Raw genomic sequence first — 23160 nt, 5'->3', positions numbered from 1 at the left:
AACCTGGATTGAGTTCTGGGCTCTTGGCTTCGGCCCCAGCCCAGCCCGGGTCATGCGGACATCCAGGGAGTGAACAGGCCGACGGGAGCTCACTCTCTCACTCTCCTTCTGTCTGACCCTCAAAAAGAAGAAGAAGAAGAAACCCCAACCCAAGGACGGTTTCCCGATTTGGTTTCAAACAGAACAAAGCTGTCAAGTTCCACAAACCAACCTTAGAAGGCTTCCCTGTTTTATGAAACCGATAGGGAAGAATGTTACAGGCCTCCCACGGTGGTGAGTAAAACCAGAAAAAGCACAGAATAAATCAATCCCAACTAAACGCGGCCTTTACTGCCCTGGCCGACTCTCCCCTGAAGCGGGGGAGGGAGATGAAGTCACAAAGACTTTGCAAAAGGTCGCAGGCTCCCTCAGTCTTCGGACCGGTGAGGGAAGGCTGGATCCTCGCTCAGGCTTAGCCCTGCTGGGCAGGCTGCAGCGCCCTCCCTCGATTCTTTCTCATGCACAACCTAAGCTGAGGGGCACGCAGGCAGGAATTCGCTGAGCTTAGCCCCATCCACCCAGTGCCAAGCCAAGAACGCCCCTGGCTCGCATCCTCACCTGCCGCCAGCCTCCGGACAGACACCACCCAGAGAACGCCCAGAGGCCCGGCGCTGCGGTGCTGCAGGTTAACCCGCTGCTCCTGATGCCGGCATCCCCTGTTGGAGCATTGGTTCAAGCTTCCGATCCAGCTGCCTGCTAAAGTGCCTGGGAAAGCAGTGGGATATGGCCAAGGGTTGACCCCTACCACCCACACGGGAGACCCAGAGATGGAGGTCCTGGCTCCTGGCTTCAGCCTGGCCCAGCCCTAGCCATTGCAATAATTTGGGGACTGAACCAGCAGATGGAAGATCTCTCTCTCTCTCTGTTGCTCCCTCTCTCTGCAATTCTGCCTTTCAAATAAATAAATCCTTGAAGAAGAAGGGAGGATGGAGGAGGGGGAAGAGGAGAGGGAGAAAGATGGGGAGGAGGGGAAGAAGAAGAAGAGAAACAGAAACCAGGCAGGGTGAGAGCGGGGGAGGGGGCCTGCAGCTGGGCCACCCCAGTTCCTCTCCAGCCGCCTTCTCTACTCTTTCCTACAACAGCAAGCACCAAACCAGGCCTCACGAGGGTGACCAGGGCAGGGAGGCTCGGGTCAAGTCCCACGTTTTTGGGGATTTGTAATGCTTGGCATTCGCCTGGTCTTCCTGCCCACACTGGTCTCTGGCCGCATGAGCGGCCGGAGCTGAGGACAGCAAGGATCCTGAGCTGTGACTGTGCAGACACCAGGACTCCTGGCTCTGGCAGCTGCTGCAGGTGGGTTCAGGGGGTAGAATGGGGGAGGGGGACAGGGAATGAAGCATTTTTTTTAAAAAGATTTTTTATTTATTTGGAAGTCAGAGTTACAGAGAAAGGAGAGAGAGAGAGAGAGATCTTCCATTCGCTGGCTCACCCCCAGATGGCTGCAATGGCCAGGGTTGGGCTAGGCACAAGCCAGGAGCCAGGAAGTAACTCTAGCCCCCCAGCCTTCGGTGCTAGGTCTGGGGCACGGCTGTCACCACTGCGACAGCAAACAGCAGCTCCTAGGCCCTCACGGTGCTCCAGGCACGGGGTTGTGCTGCTTGGTAATCCGCTGAGGCCAATACCCATTTCACAGACAAGAACACTGAGCTCCAGACAGGAGACAGGTCACACTTCCACATACCCCTCTCTAGGGACTGTGCCAAGCCTGCTGATAGACAAGCTCACTGAATTCTCAGCAGAACCCCATGGGATGTGGATTGCTGTCTCCATTTTATAAATGAGGAAGCGAGGCACAGACAGGTTCAGTAACAGGGCCAGAGTCACTCTCACAGTGAGTTGGTGATGGGGTTGCCACGACCCCAGCTCTGGCTCCACAACCCCCCAAGGTTCCTGTGCTGCAGCTGATCCTGAGCTGAAAGCCCCGCTCTCAGTGACAGTCCAGCTCCCTGTGCAGCCTGCTCGGGCCTGCCTGGCCCGGGGCTCCCTGCAGATTCCAGGCCTGGAAATCAAGGGAGCTCATACACAGTCCCATCCTCACTGTGCAGTAAAATGGGGCACAGGTTCTGGAAGGGTGCAGTGCTCCTCACAATCCCTGGGCTCCCGTTGGCAGCACAAGGGGCAGGCGTTAGCAACGGGAGGCAACGGGAGGCATGGGGCCCAAGCACTGGCCACGCCCCTTCTGAGAAGTCCCCTTGCACTCTGGTTAAGCATGGACCACATGTAGTGACTTCCCTCCAGAGAGAACACAAGGGAGAGGGGGACAGTGGAGACCCGACAGGTACAACCTCAGCAGGGCGACAGAGGCCAGTGCTGGTGGAGATACACCGTGTGCCCCTGACACCGCGTGAGGCCTCGCTGACCACGGTGAGAATGTAGAATTCCCTCCGTGGTCCTCCTCCCAAAACCCACAGCCTCGGGCTAACAAGGAGAAAAGCATCAAACCAATCCTGATCAGGGACACCCTGGAAAATACTTGACCCGTGCTCCTGAAAAGCGTCTAGGCCACCCAGGGCAAGGCAAGCAAGAGAAGCCCAGGGAGACGCGGCAACCAGACGGGGTACTTCGGTGTGGCTGTGGACTTAGGCTGGGACGAAGGTGATACGGGGCAAGGGTGGGCATCCGCTGGTAACAACACATCGCCATCAGTTTATTCACGGTGACAAATGCACCAGCCACCTCACTGGGCGGCCCTGTCCAGCCCAGGACAATGTGGTGCCCCTAGCTGGGTGTACATGTCTTCCAGTGGTGAGAGGGAGAGAGTGAGTGGTGATCTTGGGGGTTTTCTGGGCAGCCGAGGGAGTCCCCAGATGGCCATGCTTGGGAAGCAGTGGATTAGGGCCACGTGACCTGAGGACACACCACGCACAGTGCCAGTGACCGTGATGAGCCCATCAATGCTCACTCAGGCCCTTCCCACCCCTACCTCTGGCTTGCAGAGCCCTAGAACCAGGGTGGAAAAGGGAAAACCAGCCACAGCCCACAGGTAGGGGCATCCCATGGGGACGCCGAGCTCTGACGCTTCCACGTCACCTACCGTCCCCTCTTCATGGCCAGGCAAGGACCCCACCAAGGACCATGTGGCTGTGGCTACTTTCTCCGCCTGGTGCATGTGCTCTCCGCTCAGCCCCGAGCACCAGGCACGGGGCTCAGGCGCTGCTGGCCCTCAGATTCTGTGTGATTGACTCGAGTGCGAGCAGAGAGGAACTTCCGCAAAAGCTAACCCTTCCTATCCCAGCTCAGAGGGTGAACAGCACGGCCAGGCCAGCCCCTCAGCCCAGCCCAGGAGAGCACAGGGCCAGATGCAGCGGGAGCATCCGTCCCTGGACGGCACTGGCTGGGAGGCAGGGAGCTGGGCCTCGATTCCTTTGTTGGACGTGGGGGCAGTGGCACCTGCTGTGCCCTCCTCCAGGTGGACACGGATGTCCTCTCTGAAGATGGGGGACTGTGGGTGACCACATTTGTCCTCAGTATGCAGAAGGCAACATCTTCATCTCAAACGCCCCCTCTCCACTGCGGCCCAAGAAGACACAGGCAGAGTAACAGCTCCCACACCCCCAGGACGACCCCACTGCCTCTTCCTGGGCACACTCGGGACCCCACATGCAACCTGCACAGCTCGCAGCCTGTGGCTGCAGCCCCCCAGAGGCAGCTCCCATCAGGGACAGAGGCAGGAGAGGTTGCCCCAGCTGACCCCACCCCTGCTGTGTAGACACAGGACAGTCTGCAGAAGTCTGCTCCCAACCTGCAGGAGGGGAACCAACACAAGCTTGAGGCACCTGGAAACACAACACCATGATGGGCGCAGGCCAGTGCGAGGAGGCTGCCTCACCCCACCGTGGCCCAGGGTATGAAATCGTCCTATCCCACAGGGCTCACGAGCACGTCCAACAGTGGGAAAGCACCATTCCCTCTAGCCGAACGGAAACCAGGCCTCCAGGCCAGCCCATGGACACCAAGTGGACCCACAGCATGGCTAAGGCTAAGTTCTACTGCGCGGGCCCAGGGCCCAGGGCCAGACTCACAGGGCCTGGGGTGGGGGCATGGTTCTAGGGAGCACGGCCGTGCCTCCTCAGCCTCCCCAGGGTTCAGGGCCCACCCCAGGAAGACCTCAAAGGTCTTGACTTCCTCCCTCCCCACCTCCCTCTCCTGGGACCCCAGGGTCATCGAAGACTCAAAATACTTTTCCCTACTTCCACTGTTCCTTCCAGCTCATTTCTTTATCCAACACAGCATTCATCTCGCCCCCTGGGGCATCCACCTTATTCAGTGTCCACAAGCAGGCGGACGGGGCTAATTCACACTCAAGGGCACAGGGCTGACGGGTAAGTGGGTCGGAGGCAGGAACACCTGCGCTGACTCTGCGGGACAGCCGCCCAGACGGGGCTCTGGCCAGAGGATGTCCACTCCCGTAATTACCTCACTTCTCTTATTCTGAACCAGAGAGCTGAAAAACTGCAAGAGAGCTCATGACTGCCCCACAGCAGCCACACAGGACCCCTACAGCCCCGGACTCCAGTGGAAAGAGGGACACGGCCTCAGTGGGTGCCTGACCAGTCTCCCAGGCACTCACCTCTCTCGTGGCCCATGGAAACCTGTCATGAGAGCCCATTCTCACGCCCACTCAGAGGCCTCCTGCAGGGTCCCGCCTACCTGCCCATGCTGCCCGGCCCTGCAGATGCTCAGTGAAGATCTGTGCCTCCACCCAACGCCTCCTACTCACCACTGCGCCACATTGGCCTTCCCAAAGCACAGTTCCGAGTGGTTGCCCCCTGTCAATCACAAAACCCACAAAGCCTCCTTCTCTCCTGCTCAGGGCCAAGCCCCCACAACACATGCTCGCTCCCTTGCCCCTCTTCTCTTGCACTCCTTCCCAGCATGTGGTCCACTGAGTTGTCAAAATAGGCAGGGTGGGGCCGACACTGTGGTATAGTAGGTTAAGCCTCCTCCTGCAGTGCTGGCATCCCATAGAGGTACCGGTTCGGGTCCCAGCTGCTCCACTTCTGATCCAGCTCTCTGCTAAGGGTCTGGGAAAGCAATGGAAGGTGGCCCAAGTCCTTAGCCCCTGCACCTGCATGGGAGACCTAGAAGAAGCTCCTGGTTCCTGGCTACGGATTGGCCCAATTTCTGCCACTATAGCCATTTGAGGAGTGAACCAGCAGATGGAAGATCTCTCTGTCTCTCCCTCTGTCTCTAACTCTGCCTCTCAAATAAATATTTTTAAAATAATAATTTAAAAAATTAAAAATTTTAAAGGGGGGGGGGGAGGATGTTATCTCCCAACACAAATACCCAAACCCTTCCCTTTCCAACCATCCATCCCTGTTCCCTGCCCATCTCAGTGAAACTCAAGCCACCCTGCAGAGCCGCCTCCTCTGTGAGGCCTTTCTCCTTCCTGCCAACACCTGTGACGTGGCCTCTTCTGGAACCCTCAGCATCGTGTGGGTCTTCAGGTCATCTGCCCCCCCTGACGCAAGCCCACATAGCAGCAGCTCGGCAAAACTCCCCGAGGCCCCCGGAGCAGCCACCCTGCATCGCATGGGCAGTGGACCCTTGGCAAGGCTCCCCCTGCCTGTGGCCCTCCTCTGGTCAGCCTAAAGTGCTGCTGCCCTCGCTGCTCAGGGAGAATCTCACCAGAACCACGCCCCCTGTACCTCGCAGGGTAGGGGCAGGGCCAGCGAGACAACAGGGCTGCACCGGGGCCACATGCGGGGGCAAATACAAGCTGGTCTCCCTCCAGTGAGCTCGTCACCTCTCTCCTTCAGACCCCTGCTCTGTGGGGCCCCCAAGCCCCTGCCTGAGAAGTCAGAGAACATTCTGGAACAAAGTCCCAGTCTGAATGGATGGCCTTGCTGTTTCCTGTGGTGCGCTCTCTGCCATGTCAGGTGAACATCAACTTTCCACTCCTGTGCGCCCGCTGCCTGACTTCTCCTCTTTCACATCTCTGGGACCCGAGCAACAGGCCTCCACCAAATAGCCTGGCTGTCCTGCCTGGTCCGGGGACTGTTGGAAAAGACAGCCAGGCACAGTTAGGAAAACTCCCCTGCTCACCTCCGAGAGGTGCAGTCATGGCTCGCTGTAGCCAGTAACCAGGCAACACCCAGAGCACCAGAACCAATCATGACCACAACGCCGGCGCCGTGGCTTAACAGGTTAATCCTCCGACTTGCGGCGCTGGCACACCAGGTTCTAGTCCCGGTTGGGGCGCCGGATTCTATCCCAGTTGCCCCTCTTCCAGGCCAGCTCTCTGCTATGGCCCGGGAAGGCAGTGGAGGATGGCCCAAGTCCTTGGGCCCTGCACCTGCATGGGAGACCAGGAGAAGCACCTGGCTCCTGGCTTCGGATCAGCACAATGCGCTGGCCGCAGCGGCCATTGGAGGGTGAACCAACGGCGAAAAGGAAGACCTTTCTCTCTGTCTCTCTCTCTCACTATCCACTCTGCCTGTCAAAAAAAAAAAAAAATGACCACAGCGTGATAGCGCACAAGTGCTCGTTTAACCATTTGGCTATTTGATACGTGAATTGTTTGTACTGTGGCTTTCAAATGCAACACTGTACTTGAATTGTCATAGTGAATTAATTTTTTTTTTAAAAAACGGCTTTCATTAAAAAAAAAAAATCGGCCGGCGCCGCGGCTCACTAGGCTAATCCTCCGCCTTGCGGCGCCGGCACACCGGGTTCTAGTCCCGGTCGGGGCACCGGTCCTGTCCCGGATGCCCCTCTTCCAGGCCAGCTCTCTGCTGTGGCCAGGGAGTGCAGTGGAGGACGGCCCAAGTACTTGGGTCCTGCACCCTATGGGAGACCAGGAGAAGCACCTGGCTCCTGCCATCGGATCAGCGCGGTGCGCCGGCCGCAGCGCGCCAACCGCGGCGGCCATTGGAGGGTGAACCAACGGCCAAGGAAGACCTTTCTCTCTGTCTCTCTCTCTCACTGTCCACTCTGCCTGTCAAAAAAAAAAAAAAAAAAAAAAAAAAAATCACTGTGAAGAGAACCCAGAAGCCAGGGCATCTCACACACGAGACCCCTTCTAGGGCTTCCAGTGCAGTGCCAGCGATTCCACACCTGTCGACTGCATCATTTCTCTCCTGAAGGGGCAGAGGCCCAGCCCAGAAAAGTCTTTGAATGTGCACCAGAGTTCCAACAAAGAATCCCACTCAGTTACAATTTGGACATAGATCACATCTAGATCTGATAATGTTCAAATCACACAAGTACAGGCTCAAACAAGAACAGAATGGCCAATTCGGATGGTGGATCATCTGGTTCAATGCCACCATTTTACAGATGAGCAAACCAATACCAGGTTGGGGGGGTGGTTGTTGGGACACAGGCCAAGGGGCAGAGTCAGGACTGGAGCCCCAGATTCCCCAAGCCCAGGGCTAGCAAGCTGCACCACTCCTGTGGTATGCATAGGAATGGGTCCCCGGGAGCTACACAACCTTGACTTTTGTGCAGGAAGCTCTGTTGTACAAAGGACTTGGCTGGGCCCCTTGCTCTCTCACTCACATTTCAGTGACACGGGGCATGGACATGTGCAAAAAATCAGACACCCCAGAGCTGCAGCCCCGGGCATTCCACGTTACCTTTGGGCATGATCTGATGCATGGCCACCGAGAGGAAGAAGATGGAGTCGCTGTAGTAGGTCCCCGAGCCAGCACTGAAGTGCTTCTGCATGGCCTGCACGACGGGGAAGAGCTTATCCGTGAGCACAGCGACGTCGTGGAAGATGACCTGCAGCAGGGCGCAAGAAAGCCACACGGGTCAGTGACAGGGCCCTCGCCCTGAGCGCCAGATGCCCAGCACGCACACGGGCCCACAGAGGCAGAAACAAATCAGGCCTCTCTGGGGTCCGCGCACAGCAGGTGGAGGTTAGGAAGCAAGTGGGAGTTAAGGCAACAAGGAACAATGGGGCCACTGGGCTTCAAGCTGGGCCGCCCCGAAGGCAGCGCTGTGCCCAGCGACTGGAAACCACGTCAAAGGGGTGGTCCTGGAACCCAGGGTCCCCAGCAGGCCACAGTGGCTGATGCCATTGCGGGCAGGGTAGCTTCTGGGGGCCTCGACCTGTGTCCTGCAGCACCACTAGGCACTCCAGCTCTCCCCTCCTTGCCCAAGAGGGTGAGCCATGCAAGGACCTGGCCCCGGGAAAATGGTCGGGGCCATGGTATCCGCAGCCACCAACTCAACCAGCACCTCCTGAGGATTCCGACACTGCGGGGAGCCATGAGAGCAGCGAGGAACGACAGGGCGCTGCTGTCCTCGAGGCACCCAGAGGTCAGGCGGAGCCCCAGACGCTGCACACGGATCCCCAGGACGACAGGACTTCAGTGAGGCAGGCATAACGCTAACAGCCTCCGAGTTACAAATGAGGGGGCCAGCATTGTGGCGCAGCAGGTTAAGCTACCGCTACTGATGCCAATGTTCCCTATCTGAGCACCAGTTCAAGTCCCGGCTGCTCTGCTTCCAGTCCAGCTCCCTAATAATGGCCTAGGTGTTTGGGCCCCTGCCACCCTTGTGGGAGACCCAGATGAAGCACCTGGCTCCTGGCTTCAGCCTGGCCCAGTCTCGGCTGTGGTGGCCATCTGGGAAGTGAACCAGCAAGGGGAAGATCTCTTTCTCTCTCTGTCTCTCCCTCTTTCTCTGTTAATCTGCTTTTCAAATAAATAAAGTAAATCTCTTTTTTAAAAAGTTTATTTAGAAATTACAGATGAGAAAGCAAACACCCAGACAGGTCCCAGCGCTCAGGTTCCAGAGCTAATGGGTGTACAGTCTCCAGAGCCCCAGCCCCACCGTTCCTTCCCCTATAAACACATCCACACATCCTTGTCCCTCAACAGCAGCCGACAAGGCAGGAAGACATGGCAGGACCAGTGATTAAACATGAGTAATAATGGGGGCAGGGTTCCCAGCTGACTGTATTCCAGAAGATTAGAAGTCCGTCCCACACACAGCTTGGCCTCAAACGACACCAAACTCCCATGCCTGCAGCTCATGTCAGTCCTGCAAGCTTTTCCTGCCACTCCAAGTGCCCAACAGCATCTACAGCATCCTCTCTACACAGAGCCACTCAGGCCAGAAGCCTGGGGATCCACCCTCCTAAGAGATGGCAACCCTCATCCTGCAGCCCTCTTCCCTCATAGCAGACAGGACAGGACAAGCCTGCCAGCTGCCATCACACTGACTCCCAGCCCCGAACCCACCTACACGGTGCCAACAGCAAAAGGTGCAGCCACATCAACCCCCACTGGTGCTGCCAGTGACCTGCCAGCAGGACAGGTGTAGAGGGTGTCTGGGGAGTTGTCAAACAGGTGGGCTTCATCTGTCATTTGCCTTCCCCTCTTCCCTGAGTGGGTCTAGGGTCCCAGGGTCACCCGCACACCCACTTCCAAAGCCTTCAGTGGTCACATCACAGCTGTGCAATGGTGGTAATTGCCCTGCCTGCTTTCCCCTGCTTAGGGTTCTGGTCTACATTTTTTAAAAGATATATTTATTTATTGAAAGGCAGAGTTGCAGAGAAAGAGAGAGAATCTTCCATTCTCTGGTGACCATAATATGGTGACCATAATATGACCATAATGGCCAGGCCCAAGCCAGGAGCCTGGAACTGCACCTGGGTCTCCCACGTGGTTACAGGGAAGCAAGGACTTGGGCCATCTTCCACTGCTTTCCCAGGTGCACTAGCAGGGAGCTGGAAAGGAAGTGGAGCAGCCAGGACTCGGAACAGGTGCCTATATGGGATGCCAGTGCCACAGTCGGTGGTTTAACCCTGTGCACCACAACACTGGCCACTTTGGTCTATATTCTCAAACACCTCCCTTCTATTTCTCTTCAACCTGTATTTGTCTCAGCTCACATGAAATGTTTGCTACTACCCCCAAGGCCCCTTAAACTTCTGTTAAACTTAGAAAACGTTCACACTGTGCTGGTCCTCATCACTCCCTGAGACGTCTTTTATGTAACTCTTCAGATCCTTTATTTTGGAACATTTCTCTCGCAAGGTGCTACTTTTCCTTCATCCCTTTTCTGCTTCTTTGCTTCAACTCTTTCTTTCTTGCAACCTCTCAGCTCGACATGCAGAATCCAAACCAGTTCCCGCAGTTTCCCAACACAAACACCAAGGTTTCTCAGCCCTGCCCCATGACTGCCCTCACAGGTTGCCCTGCCTCCTACTTCACCCATCCCAACAGCTTCAGCTGTACCCCCAGGGTTATCTTCCAAATACACAAACCCATGCCTCCCTGTCCTTGGCTTCAGAATCTCCAATGAGGTGGGTGTTTGGTGCAGCAGTTAAGATGCTACCTGGACACCCACATCTCATGCCAGGGTCCTTGGGTTCACGACCAGGTCCCCTTCTGGGCCGGCTTCCTGTTGATATGTACCCCGGGAGGCAGCAGATAACGGCTCAAGTACTTGGGTCCCTGGGGCCAACACGTTGGAGACTAGGATGGAGTTTCAGGCTCCTGGCTTCAGCTGGGCCCAGCCCTGGCTGTTGTGGGCATTTAGGAGAGTGAACTAGCAGATGGAAAATCTCTCTCTTTCAAATAAAAGTAAACATATAAAAATAAAATAAAACCACCTCCAAGAGCTCCTCATTGCCTCAAACATGGCCCAAATCTCTAGCAAGGCTTAGGAGCACCTGCAGGCAGGGCCCTGGCCACCCCCATGCCCTCCCCCATGGATCGGGCAGAACTGAACCAAGCCAGCTAGCCCCAGCTTTGTGGCCCATGCCCTTGCCTCCCCACAGCCTCCCACAATTCCTCAGGGCCTTCGCGCACCTGAACTCATGCCAGGCTTCATTGACGCTGTAGGGCCTGTGCAACAGGTCTCTGTCTCTGCATCTGCTGGACCAGGCCCTGCCAGAGGCTGCCACTGGCTGCACAAGAGGCCATCAGTACAAGTTTGCTAAATGAAATGAACTGTACTCTGGGCAAGCTGCTTCTCAGAGCTACAACACCCTCACGGGTAACACATGAATCACAACACCTGCATCTATGGGGGCTGCTAGGATAATCTGGGACAAGCATGGGACGCCTGCTGCTCTTCCTCCTAAATGTGAGAGCCCCCGCCCCTCCGCCCAAGGCCCGAGTGCCCCCTCCTCACGAGCCAGCTTTTTCCTCGGAGCTTTCGTGCACCACCAGCCATGCCAGGCAGCTGCAAGGAGACTGGAGGCTGGAAGCCCACGAAAGGGATCTCACAGAAGCGGCAGCCACTGTGCCCACGTAAAAGGAAGAGACAGGAATAGGGCGCAGGGCCTGCCAGTCCCACTCAGGGAGAAAAGGGGGTGTCAGGGCCAGCTCACCCCCCCCCAGCCCCACCTCTCCCCAAAGCCTTCCCAGCGATTACTGCATCCCATCAGCATTAATAGATTCATGAGGACAAACCGTGCTCGGGACACTGTTCCGAACGCTCCCCGCCAAGCCCGCTCTGATGAATATTTCATACAATAAATCTACTTAAAGAGAATTCAGATGCTCCACAGGGTCCACTGTCTGCAGCAGGAAGCAAACCACGGGGTGCAAACTGTGATCTCCCCAGCACTCTCCGGAGCCCCCGGCCCAGCCCTGCTGCCTGGCAGGGAAAGCATAGCAAGAGTGCAGGGAAAACAGGGAGGGAGGAGGCCCCTCTCCATCCTAGCCTCCTCTCTACCCACTTCCCCCCTACCCCAGAGCCAGGAAGGATTAGCAGGTAACCTAGGAAACCAGGAACAGAAGGTGACCCAATCCCCTCTTGAAGGCAGCTGGGCAGTAAGAAAGCCCCAACCAGCGGCCTGTGCCAAGGGGAATATGTGATTATTGTGGATGCAGACCAAAAAGTCCTCCTCGCTCTGTACATGTATGTAGACAAATTTAAAATTAAAAATTCTATTAATCATAAAGTGTTCTCTTCCCCTATGCTCGGCTTATGAAGTGACTTCCTTTTCAATCCCTTCACGAGCCTCAACAGCAATGCCTCCAGCCCTGGAGCCGCCCTCAGCAGCCACCCAGCACGCACGAGGCACAGCTCCCTAACAGTGTAGGTTTTCTGTGGGAGGCTGTGCAGCCTTGGGGGCAGCAGAGTGTGGCTTAAGTGGTTGAGGCTGCATCATTTACCTGGGAGACCTAGGTAGAGTTCTGGGCTCCTGATGGCAGCCTGGCCTAGCCCCTGCTGTCATGGACATTTGGGAAGTGAACCAGCAGATGGAAGACTTCTTTCTTTCTCTCCCGCCCCCTAGCCCCCCGACATGAGCACTGGTTCAAGTCTCGGCTATTCTACTTCCAATCCAGCTCTCTGCTGTGGCCTGGGAAAGCGGTGGAAAATGGTCCAAGCACTTGGGCCCCTGCACCTGTGTGGGAGACCTGGAAGAAGCTCATGGTTCCTGGCTTTAGATCGGCCCAGGTCCAGCCATTGCAGCCACTTGGGGGCTGAACCAGCAGATGAAAGATCTCTCTCCCTCTCTCTGCCTCTGCCTCTCTGTAACTCTGCCTTTCAAAAAAATAAATAAATCCTAAAAAAAAAAAATCAACCAATCTGATGCAGTTGGCACTAACAATGTGATTCTGAAGCCGGACCTGTACTTTAAGCAGTGGGTATTTTTTAATCAGCCTGTAATCACATATTTGTAGCTCCTTCCTAATCTGCCTTTGATTAACAATGCTTAAAAGGCTTGTTGTTTTTTATAACAATACTCCATACATATAATTAAGAGGTCACTCCCCCCTGGAATAGTGATTAAATCTGTGCTGAATTTCTCTGCCTCCTTTCATTTTTAATGAATTCTGTCGAGAGCAGAATTCAGGTAGCAGCATCCAAATTCAGTAAGGACCCAGGCTGCTTCAGGCTGAGGTGCCCTCAAACAATGCTGCTTTGTTCAGATCGAAGGATGTGATTGAGAGCGAGCAGGGTAACAGAAGGGGCTCTGGAAAGTCTCAACTGTTTTGGAAAGGAGGGCCTGGGGGAGGAGGGAGGGAGAGGCGAAGCTTGCCTCATACTCTGTCACACTCAGCACTCCTCCGTGTTGCCCACACAGGGAGGCCGGAGCAGCCGGCCACAGCACTACCCGGTCCAGAAGCAGCAAGCAGCCTCGCCAACCCAGCCCGTCGCTAAAGGGCCGCGCCAGGGCTCCACTAAACTCTCACTGGGGACGTAAAGCCATGCCAAGACCTTAGCTCAACTTCGGGGAGAAAACTCGTTTATCACTTGGCAAGGAGTCAGGTCATGGCCACGTCCTTGGAAAAAGAAGAGGGTTGGTGAGGGCTGGCCCTGAGCACGGCACACGGCAGGTGTGCAGGAAACCCCAAGGCCTGCATGCAGAGGAGCAGGCCCTCCTACGACAGCATCGCCAGCCACTGCTCAGCCACAGACTGTCCCCAGGAGAGCTGCTGGAAGGGACAGTGACAGCACAGGGCCCAGGGAACTTCACTCAAATGGAAAATTCCCAGTCTACCCGGCCCAGGCCTGGGCTCCATGTACAAGTACCGCAGGAACTGCAGACTCCAGCGGGCCTGAGGGGCTGCCTGATTCTGTGCACCTGGACTCAGCAAGACGGCGCACCATCAGCCACAGAAATGCCACCCGTTAGCCACCGCTCAGCACAGGGGGTGCCCTGGCCGGGCTGGAACCACGCTGGTGGTGGGGAGTCAGTGCCTGCATGGGCCCAAGAAGCAGGGCGGCACAGGATCAGGTACTCAGCCCTGGACTCAGAGGCAAAGGTGCCACGTAGATGTCAGCAACTCTGGTCAACTGCTGTGCCCCAGGTGGCCCACGGAATGGGAAAGAACTCCGGGGACTGTTCCATGGGGCTCCAGAGCTGGAGAAAGGACTGGTGACATGGTCATCCCCCTTCCATTACAGTCAGAACGCCTTCTCCATACACCAACACCTAGACCCAAGAAAAGAGTGCATTTTGAGCCCGCAGGCTATGATGGGAGCTGCCTGGCTGTTCCTCTGGCTAGAGGGCAGGCAGTTCCCGGCCCTGCCCCGTGCTTCTCTCTGCCCACACCCCCAATCCCAACTCCGCCCACGCCCAGCCAGAAGCTTCCTTCCACACACTCTACGCCTGGCAGGGAGGAACTATCTGCAGATCAGGCTTCTAAAGCTTCGCAGACTCCCAATAGAAGGTATTGGGATGTATCAAAAACATCACCTGCCTCCCATTGGAGGGGAGGACGCTGGAGAAGCCAAGGGGCAGGGCGGGTGCCAGGGTTTGGGTGTGGCATGGCCCCAGGGGGTTGTGATTAGAAGCTGACCCTCCCCCCAGTGTGATGATATTGGGAGGTATGGCCCTTTAAGAGGTGGGGTCTAGTGTGAGGTCCTCAGGTAAACAGGGGGTGCTGCCCTTGGAAGGGATTTTGGGGCCCAGTCTGTCTCCGGCTCACGTGAACCTGCTCCTGCGAACCTGCTCTTGCCACCAGCCATTCGCTAGAAGCCACATGGATGGGACTTGCAGCCTCAAGAGCGTGAGCGGAATAAACCTCTTTTACTGAAAAGTAGCCTGCTTCAGGTTTGCTTGTATAGTGAGGCAGAACCTACTCACACAGCAGACCTCTCGGGAAACCAGCAAGCCCTTGGCACACGGCCACAGAGGAGCTGTCTACACGGTGTCCGAATGAGGGCAGGTCCCCAGCTCTCCCCTGGCCCCTCAGCACCCTTCAGGACGAATGGGGGGCCAGCATCACAGCATGCCGTGCTCTGAGAGTGGGGGGCGGGGACAAAGCCCCACAGCGGCTGCTGCAAGCACACTGCCCATCAGAGCGATCTCAGTCATCGATTCCAGCAGCGGCCGGAGGAACAATGACTTCTGAAAATAAAACCGTCCTGTCGGGTGACCTCCCACTTCTCTGCTGACAGACTGGCCGTCCCTGAGCCCGCACGCACATCCACACTGGTGCGTGTGAGGGCCGCGGCACTGGCTGCCCTCCCCCCAGCACACTCCCCCAGCACCTTCTCGCGTCTCCATCCTCCCAGCCAGGTGTCTGCACAGACACCACCCCCGAAACCTTCCCTCACCAAGAGAAGCAACCACAACGGTGACAGCACGCACACCACGCACTCCGCCCTGGCTATCCCAGGGCCAGGTTCACCTTCCCCGTGACTCCCACCACCACCCGAGCTGTCCCACCTGTTAGGTGTTTAGTCACTCACATCCATCAGGGCCAGCCTGGAAGGCACTGTGTGGGCGGGACCCTCTCTGGCTCACGGCCATGGATCCAGCCCTCGGCAAAGCACTTCACACGCAGCGGGGGTCCAGCAAGTGCTTGCTGCGGGTAGGAACGGACAGCGACACAAGTGTCCCGTGGGGAGGGCTGATGGGCAGCCTGCCCAGCACAGACCCGCGGCCCTGCCTGACCCCTTCCTGGAAGGACCTGTGAACCCAGGCCCCCTCCTCGCCCAGGGCGTGCCACAAGTTTCTCCCTCTCCATTCTGGTCCTCACCCAAGGAGAGAGCCATCTGCCTCCCTGCCTCCCTGCCACCTTTAACCTGCTGGGCGGAAGGTCCCACAGAGCTGGGATGCACTCTCTCACTGACAGATTTCAAACCCAACCTGCAAGCTGCTTCAGACCAACTGTGCCCTATTGTTAAAGCTGATGTCTGAGAAGGTATCAAAGGCGTTCCTTTAAATTATATTTTCTAAGACTAGCAAGTGACAGATGACTGAGAGTCAGAGGATAGACTGACAGATGCACTGATCTCTCTTTCAGAATCACTAACAGGTCCTAAAAACACTGTCGGTTATCAGTGACTTGATGCTGCCCTCTCAATAGCTCCGCTCACTCTCAGGGGCCGGCACTTCGGCGTACCACTTGCGACACCGGCACCCCACCACGGCGCCAGTTCAAGTCCCAGCTGCTCAGGCTGGCGCCATGGCTCATTAGGCTAATCCTCTGCCTGCAATGCTGGCACCCCGGGTTCTAGTCCCGGTTGCTGCGCCAGATTCTGTCCTGGTTGCTCTTCTTCCAGTCCAGCTCTCTGCTGTGGCCCGGGAAGGCAGTGGAGGATGGCCCAGGTCCTTGGGCCCTGCACCTGCATGGGAGACCAGGAAGAGCACCCGGCTCCTGGCTTCGGATCAGCGCAGCACTGGCCGTAGCAGCCACTTGGGGAGTGAACCAACAGAAAAAGGAAGACCTTTCTCTCTGTCTCTCTCTCTCTCTCTCTCTCACTGTCTAACTCTGCCTGTCCAAAAAAAAAAAAAAAGTGTCCCAGCTGCTCTACTTCTGATCCAGTTCCCCACCAATGTGCTTGAGAAAGCAGTGGAAGATGATCCTAGCACTTGGGCCCCTGCACCCACATGAGAGACCCTGGCTCCTGTCTCCTGACTTCAGATCAGCTTAGCTCCAGCTGTTGCAGCCATCTGGGGAGTGAACCAGCAGATGGAGGACCTCTCTCTATCTCTGTAACTCTGTATTTCAAGTAAATAAATAAATCTAAAGTAATTTCCAACACCACTGCTATGACCCACTCTGCCCAGAGTCCAAAAGCTCCAGCCCTTGCCCGCCCCCACCCACCGCTGTCTGCACCACCAGCTTCCAGGCACCCTGATCTGTATGGGTGTCCTGGAGCTCCTGAGACACTCAGCTTCGTAGCAGGGATGAGCCATGTTCTAGTCGTCCCTAACCTGGATACAATCAGGGCAGTGAGGCACAACGGGAAATGGAATGCAGCAGACAGGCCCACGGGACAGCTGGTGACGGAGGAACCAGAGACAGCACCGGGACCCTGGTTTTCAAGGAGCTCTGATCTGCAGCGGCACCAGCCTCAGGACGCACAGCCTAGCGCCGGGAACTGGGACCGGGACTACAAGTGGGAGCAGGGGGGACTTTCAGGAGGGCGGCGTCCTTGTGCCTAGAACAATCCATTCACCGGTCACTGAAATGGCAGGCCAGGGAGTTATCTCAAGAGTGGATCTGTTCACTGAAACAAAAAATGTCCTACGTGAAGGATCTCTGTGAGTGGACCCCAGCAGAAAGAAGTGGCCATTAAAGAAGGATGTACTTTTCTCTAAAGGGAGGAGAGAACTTCCACTTTGCTTATGACCTTATCCAAATACTGACAGAGTTTGTGAATTCAAAAGGCTTCCATAGCCTAGACAGCTCAAGAGCCTAGGGTGGTCACTGACTTCATACGTAAGAGTGTTAATTGCTAAATTAACAACAGGAGTCACTGTACACTAACTCCCCATGCAGGACCTCTGCCCTCAAAGACTTGTATTATGAGAGTTAACTGTAAAATTTGTTCTCAGTTTGTGTGTGTTTGTGTGTGTGTGCAAATTCTTGAAATCTTTACTTAGTAGAGAGTTGGTCTTCTGTGTACAAAGTTAATTGAAAATGAATCTTAATGGAGAATGGGACTGGGAAGGGGACGAAGAGGAGGGGTGAGAGTGTGAGTGGGAGGGCAGGTGTGGTGGGAAGAATAACTGTATTCCTAAAGTTGTACTTATGAAATGTGTATTCCTTAAAAAATAAATTTAAAAAAAGAGTGGGTCTGTTATAAACGTCAGCGTGGCTCCCCACGTGTCTCCTCCGCACGTCCTGTGCCCCTTAGGGACGGAGCTCCCCCAGGGGCGGGCACCTGGCCTAGTGCTTCTGGACCCAAGTCACAGCACCCAAATTCCATGCCCAGCTCCAGCTCCTGACTCCAACTTCCTGCTACGGGGACCGTGCGTGGCCAGGGTGATGGCTCGAGAAACTGGGGTCCCTGCCATCCATAAGGGAGTCCTGGCTTGCGTTTCTGGCTCCTGGGCTCAGCCTGGCCTGGGTTGTTCCAGGCAACTGAGAAAGAGCCAGCACGTGGACCCTCCATTTGTCTGCCACTCACCAGGAAAAAAAAAAAATCTTCCCCAAATATAGCTTCCCACCTTGGACCTCCCAGCTTCCTAATTTTTTCTTTATAAATCACCCAGGCTCAGGTATTCCATCTTGCAACGGAAAAAGGACTAGGACCCAGCAACAGTACCGTATGGCTACACGAACTTGCACTCTTGACTGAGGGTGCTATAAGCACAACCAGTCCACTGACCCCTCCCCCAGGGAGTCACGCCTCCTGCTCCCAATTCCCTGTCATTGTTTTTTTAAAGGAAGAGTCAGTCCTAGCGTTCATCAGAGCTCACTAAAAGGTATTTTTGTAGAACAAATAATCCTTGTGCGGAGGGCATACACATTCCACAATTCACCTCTCCCATAAATCATAAGGTATTGGTTTTTTAGATTTTATTATTAAATATTCCTGGCAGTAACAGTCAGTTTGTTTGAAACAATGTTTTCTAACCACCACCCTAAAAAAGGGTATAAAAGGAAGGAGAGAGAAGGAAAGCAGAGGGAGGAGCAGCAACAGGAGCTACAGGGCAGGGCAGCGGGCACCTGATGTCACAGGGCCACGGTGGGTGGGGGGAGGGGTGCTGCGGGGATGATCCCAGGACCTGTGACACCTGTGGGAGGCACCTGGCCAGTTTCTGGCTTCCATTGGGCAAGCAGGCCAGTATCCTTGACCAGGGGTGGGGAGACTGCACTGGCTCTCAGACCCCACCGGGTACACAGGCCTGACCCACTGAAAGCCAGCGCTGTGCCTTAGCATTGGCCATGTCCACCACCCCCCTGCACCCAGAGTGCTCCACTGAGCTCTGCCAAGCTCCGCCCATCAGACTCAGCAGTGCTGTGAGGCCCCCTGGTACTTCCCAGATGGGAACCCGTGCCTCTAGGAATGCTGAGAGGTCCACAGGCTGGGCAGTTTAACTCAGACAACCTGAGTGTCAACCGCCAGACAGATGAGCACAAACACTGCAGGTCTCACAGATGTCACCCAAGGGAAGGCCAGGTGCACAGGAAGAGGGCTGAGGGGCGTCGGTGCAAGCTACGCCCCAAGCAGCTACACTGCAGCCGGTGCCAGGGCACCGCCAAACACTGGGGAGCAAACATTCCCACCACAGACTTGGCAGACTCTGCTGGCGTCTGTCGCCTCCTTTTGCATGTCTAAAATGCCAGGCACAGTATGGGCAGCCAGGAGTGGGAGGAGCTCCAGAGGGCGTCCCCTGCCCTGGCCCCTGCTTCCCCAGGTCAGCACCAGTCACCAATCGCCTGTGGCCTCGAGAGGCCCAACCTGCCCGGGGATGTTCCCGACCTGGCCCTTCCCTGAGCAGCACCGCTGGCAGACACCGCACCGGGCAGACACGCGACTCACAGCCAGCTGCTCTGAGACCACAAGGAAATTAAATGACAGGTGTGTCGGCAGTGTCGGCAGTGATGCAGACAAACATGAGCTCATCTACTCCTGGCCGGGACCATGCCCTCTACAAGGGAGGCGACTGTTGCTGATCAATGAAGTCACCCATCCAAGGTGACACCGTAGAATAAGATTAGAGAGAGCAGAGAGACCACATTCACATAACATTTATCTCAGCATATTAATAACAACTCTTCGATTTTGCTACCTCATTAATCTCTCACTATCTCTATAAATTAAACTTTATCACAGCTATGTATGTTTAGGAAAAACCTCACATTTTAGGGGTCAGTACTATCCAGTTTCCAGCAACCACAGTGAGTCTCAGAGTGTGTCCCCCAGCTGGTAAAGGAGACCACTATATTTTAGCCCCTCACCAGGGCACTGCTTCCACCGTGTCCCGTGTGTGCGCACCCCCACTGTGTCCTGAGTGTGTACACTCCTGCCATGTCCTGTGTGCGCACACCTCCACTGTGTCCTACATGTACACACCGCTGTGTCCTGAGTGGGCACACCCCTTGTCCTGTGTGTGCACACCCCCATGTCCTGGGTGTACACACCCCCTTGTCCTGTGTGTGCACAAGCCCGTGTCCTGAGTATGCACACCCCCATGTCCTGAGTGTGCACACCCCCATGTCCTGAGTGTGCACACCCCTATGAGCTGCTGGTGTGCACCCCTGCTGTGTCCTTCGTGTGTACACTACACACACACCATCTTAGGCAAAAGAGTTAAAAACGCTGTTCATAGCCTCCTGACGCTCTGGACTTACATCTGTGTTTGAATAGACTATATAATCTACTCACCTGATAACACACTATACAATCCACTCACCTAACATCACACAATCTACTCACCTGCTAACACGCTGTACGATCTACTCACCTGATAACATATATCATACAATCTACTCCCCTGCTAACACACTGTGCAATCTACTCACCTGCGAGCATGCTGTATAATTTATGCATTTGCTTTTCCTGGCACAAATAATGAAACCTAACCCTTTGGAGCTCCCCTCTTCACTGTCTCATTTAACCCTCTTCCCACCAGAACAGCAGCCCCACCCGGGCAGACTTCCCACTGTTCTGTCCCTCTGTCACCAACAGACTTCTGCTCTGAGGACGGCACCAGCAGAGTGGGTGTACGGCAAACACCCGCATGCTTCAGAAAGCAGCAGGACTGCATGGTTTCCACGGAACTCGGAATGTTCGTCTCAAAGAAAGCTGCGCCACAATGGCCTTAAGCCCCAGGGGTCTAGGGACAGTCCCTGAAGCTACAGGAAGGAATAGTCCATCTAACGGGCACAGTTGGAAGGCGCCACAGGGAGGCAGCAGGCCACCGACACCACCTCCCTGACCGGCTGGCTTCCTAAGGCTCAAGTCTAAATACAAAAACCAAGCGTGTGAGTGGCACATGTACAGGGAAGTGACTCCACCCTCGCACTTCAGACAGGGAAACGGGGGGTGGGGGCAGCGCTGGGGGAAGCTACCCGCAGGTTACCCTGCAGCCCCTGAAGGAGCCAGCCCAAGCCAGACGGCCTTCCCGTGAGGGAAGCAGGCAAGGAGGGCCAACACGATGGCGCAGCTGGTTATGGATCCTCAGAGCTGAGTCCAGACTGAGCCAGAGGCTCTTCTCCTGCACTGCAGGGATGTAGAGCCCTGGGGAAGACTGGCCCACACCTCCCGCCTCCACACAACCAGAACGTGTGGGCGATGAAGGAGCCACTCCAGTCCGCGCTCAAAGTTCCCTCCTAGTTCCAAAGCTGCCCTTGACTTTCTACTTCCTGTTTTGAAGGTGAAGAAAGGGAACCTACAGCAAGTGCTGGGGAGACCCTGGGGTGGGAAGAGGCCCCCACGCTGGAGCAGAGCTCAGCAGGATCCTGTGCAGCTCAAGACGCCCCTACCCGGAACAGGTGGCCCCTTCCAGGTGCGGGGCCTTCGGCGACCCCAGCGCACCTGTGCCTGCAGGTGTGGCCCTGGGAATCCATCACAACAATGTCTGGGTAACAAAAAAGTGGGACCTGCTCAGCCAACTCCCAGAGGGAAATGGGTAAACAGACATCCACCACAATGAAATATTACCCAGTGTTACAACGACCAAACAAACCCACCAAGTAAGATAAATCTCAAAGCCACAACGCTGAGTGCAAAAAGAAACATCAAAAAGGTTATAGAAAGGTCTGGGGTTGTGGCGCAGCTGGTGAAGCCGCTGCCTGCTGTGCACTCACCCAACAAGAGGCCCGGCTGCTCTACCTCCCACCCAGCTCCCTGCTGATGGCCTGGGAAAGCAGCGGAAGATGGCCCAAGTGCTTCGGCCCCTGCACCACGTGAGAGACCCCGGATGAAACTCCTGGGTCCTGGCTTCAGCCTGGCCCAGTGTGACCATTTTGGGAGTGAACCATAGGATGGGAGATTTTTCTGCCTCTCAAATACATTATTAGATATTTTAAAAATCTTTTTAAAAGGTTACACGAAAGCATTTATACAACTGCTTAAAGCATATAGAAAGCAATAGTATATACTCCATATATATACATACATATATATATGTATATACTTAGTAAAAGTACAAAATCACACAAATTCTACAGCACACAGCAGCTTCTCTTATGAGCTAGTGAATCCCCACTCTGGAGGAGGCAGAACAGGGAAGAACCGAGTTGAGATTTAGCCGTCCCCATAATATTTTCTTTCAAAAAATAATCACAGACATACATTTGGAACGGCAATTAAACCTCCACTTGGGACACCAATATCCCACGTGGCAGTGCCTGGGCTTTAGTCCTGATCCATTCCAGCTTCCTGCTAATGCATACCCTGGGGGCCGTGGTGATGGCGCAGGTGGCTGGGTCCCTGCCACCCGGTGGGAGACCTGCCTGGAGTTACTGCCTCCTGGCTCCGGCCTGGCCAGCCAGGATGGTTGCAGGCATGTGCGGAGTGAACCAGTGGATGAGATCTCTCTCTCTCTCTGCCTTCCAAATAAGTTTTTAAAAAGATTTTTAATCTAGTATAAAATAATCTGAGGTAAACACACCAAAAGGTTATCATCTATATATATAATAGTCACCTATATATATAATCTATATAGTAGAAATAGAGATGTCTGTTATGTTTTTTATGTCTCTGCTTTGTTTCATTATTTAATGTACAAAAAATAAGATGCCACACAAGGGGAGAGAAGGTAACCTGAGAGCTCTGGGCTGAATACTGTCCCTCCAAGCAGAAACTCCCATTGAGGCCAAATACTTCAGGTGGGGAGTTGGGGCTTTGTGGGAGGAGCTTGGGTCCTGGGGCGGGACTGTCACAGGTGAACTGACCCTTCTCCAGGGTGGGTCAGCTGTTGCCGGAGTCCTGCCCCCTGTACCCTCTGGCGCAGGGTGTGGCTTGCCCTGTGTTTCCCATGCCAAGTTAAGGTGCATGAGGCCCTCAGGGCAAGTGGAGAGACACCAGCACCACGCCCCGGGACTGTGCTGCCTCTAGAACCTTGAGCCTAAATCAATCTCTTTTCTTTCTAAGTGGGTATTCTAAAGAACAGAACACAGACTGAGATACTGGGCCGTATACATTAACAGGCAAAACGTTTTATACTGAAAACCAAGGAGAGAAGCTACTGCTAACTACTATCTAACCAGCTGGACTCCAGGTTCTCATTCTCACACAGGACCAGCCAGGGCTACAGCACTCCTCAGGAAGAATCCAGAACAATGCAAACAAACAAACAAAGAAGCATGGCACACAGAAGTGCCTGTGGCATTATTTATAGTGTGAAAGATCAAACCTCAGAAAGACTTAGAAAAAAAAAACTGACAACCACGGATGCTACAGCCATAGAACCACAGCACAAGACAGGAAAGCAAGATGGGGAGATGGCGATGACATTCACCCCACGGGGACCCCTTCCGCCCACAGTCCCCCTTCCCCACCCCACTGCCCTGG

The 23160-nt window shown here is 55.2% G+C and overlaps 1 protein-coding gene across 1 annotated transcript in view; it reads right to left on the bottom strand.

Moving 5' to 3' along the window:
- The window catches only part of XXYLT1 (xyloside xylosyltransferase 1), a 158275-nt gene that overhangs the window by 120486 nt on the left and 14629 nt on the right, over window positions 1-23160 (bottom strand). Inside the window, exon 2 of the mRNA XM_062210008.1 lies at window positions 7620-7767. Coding sequence (XP_062065992.1) covers window positions 7620-7767 — 148 coding nt within the window. The remainder of the gene's footprint in view (window positions 1-7619; window positions 7768-23160) is intronic.

This window comes from Lepus europaeus, chromosome 2 (genome assembly GCF_033115175.1).
Source record: "Lepus europaeus isolate LE1 chromosome 2, mLepTim1.pri, whole genome shotgun sequence".
Taxonomy (NCBI): domain Eukaryota; kingdom Metazoa; phylum Chordata; class Mammalia; order Lagomorpha; family Leporidae; genus Lepus; species Lepus europaeus.
This window is presented reverse-complemented; position numbering and strand designations above follow the sequence as displayed.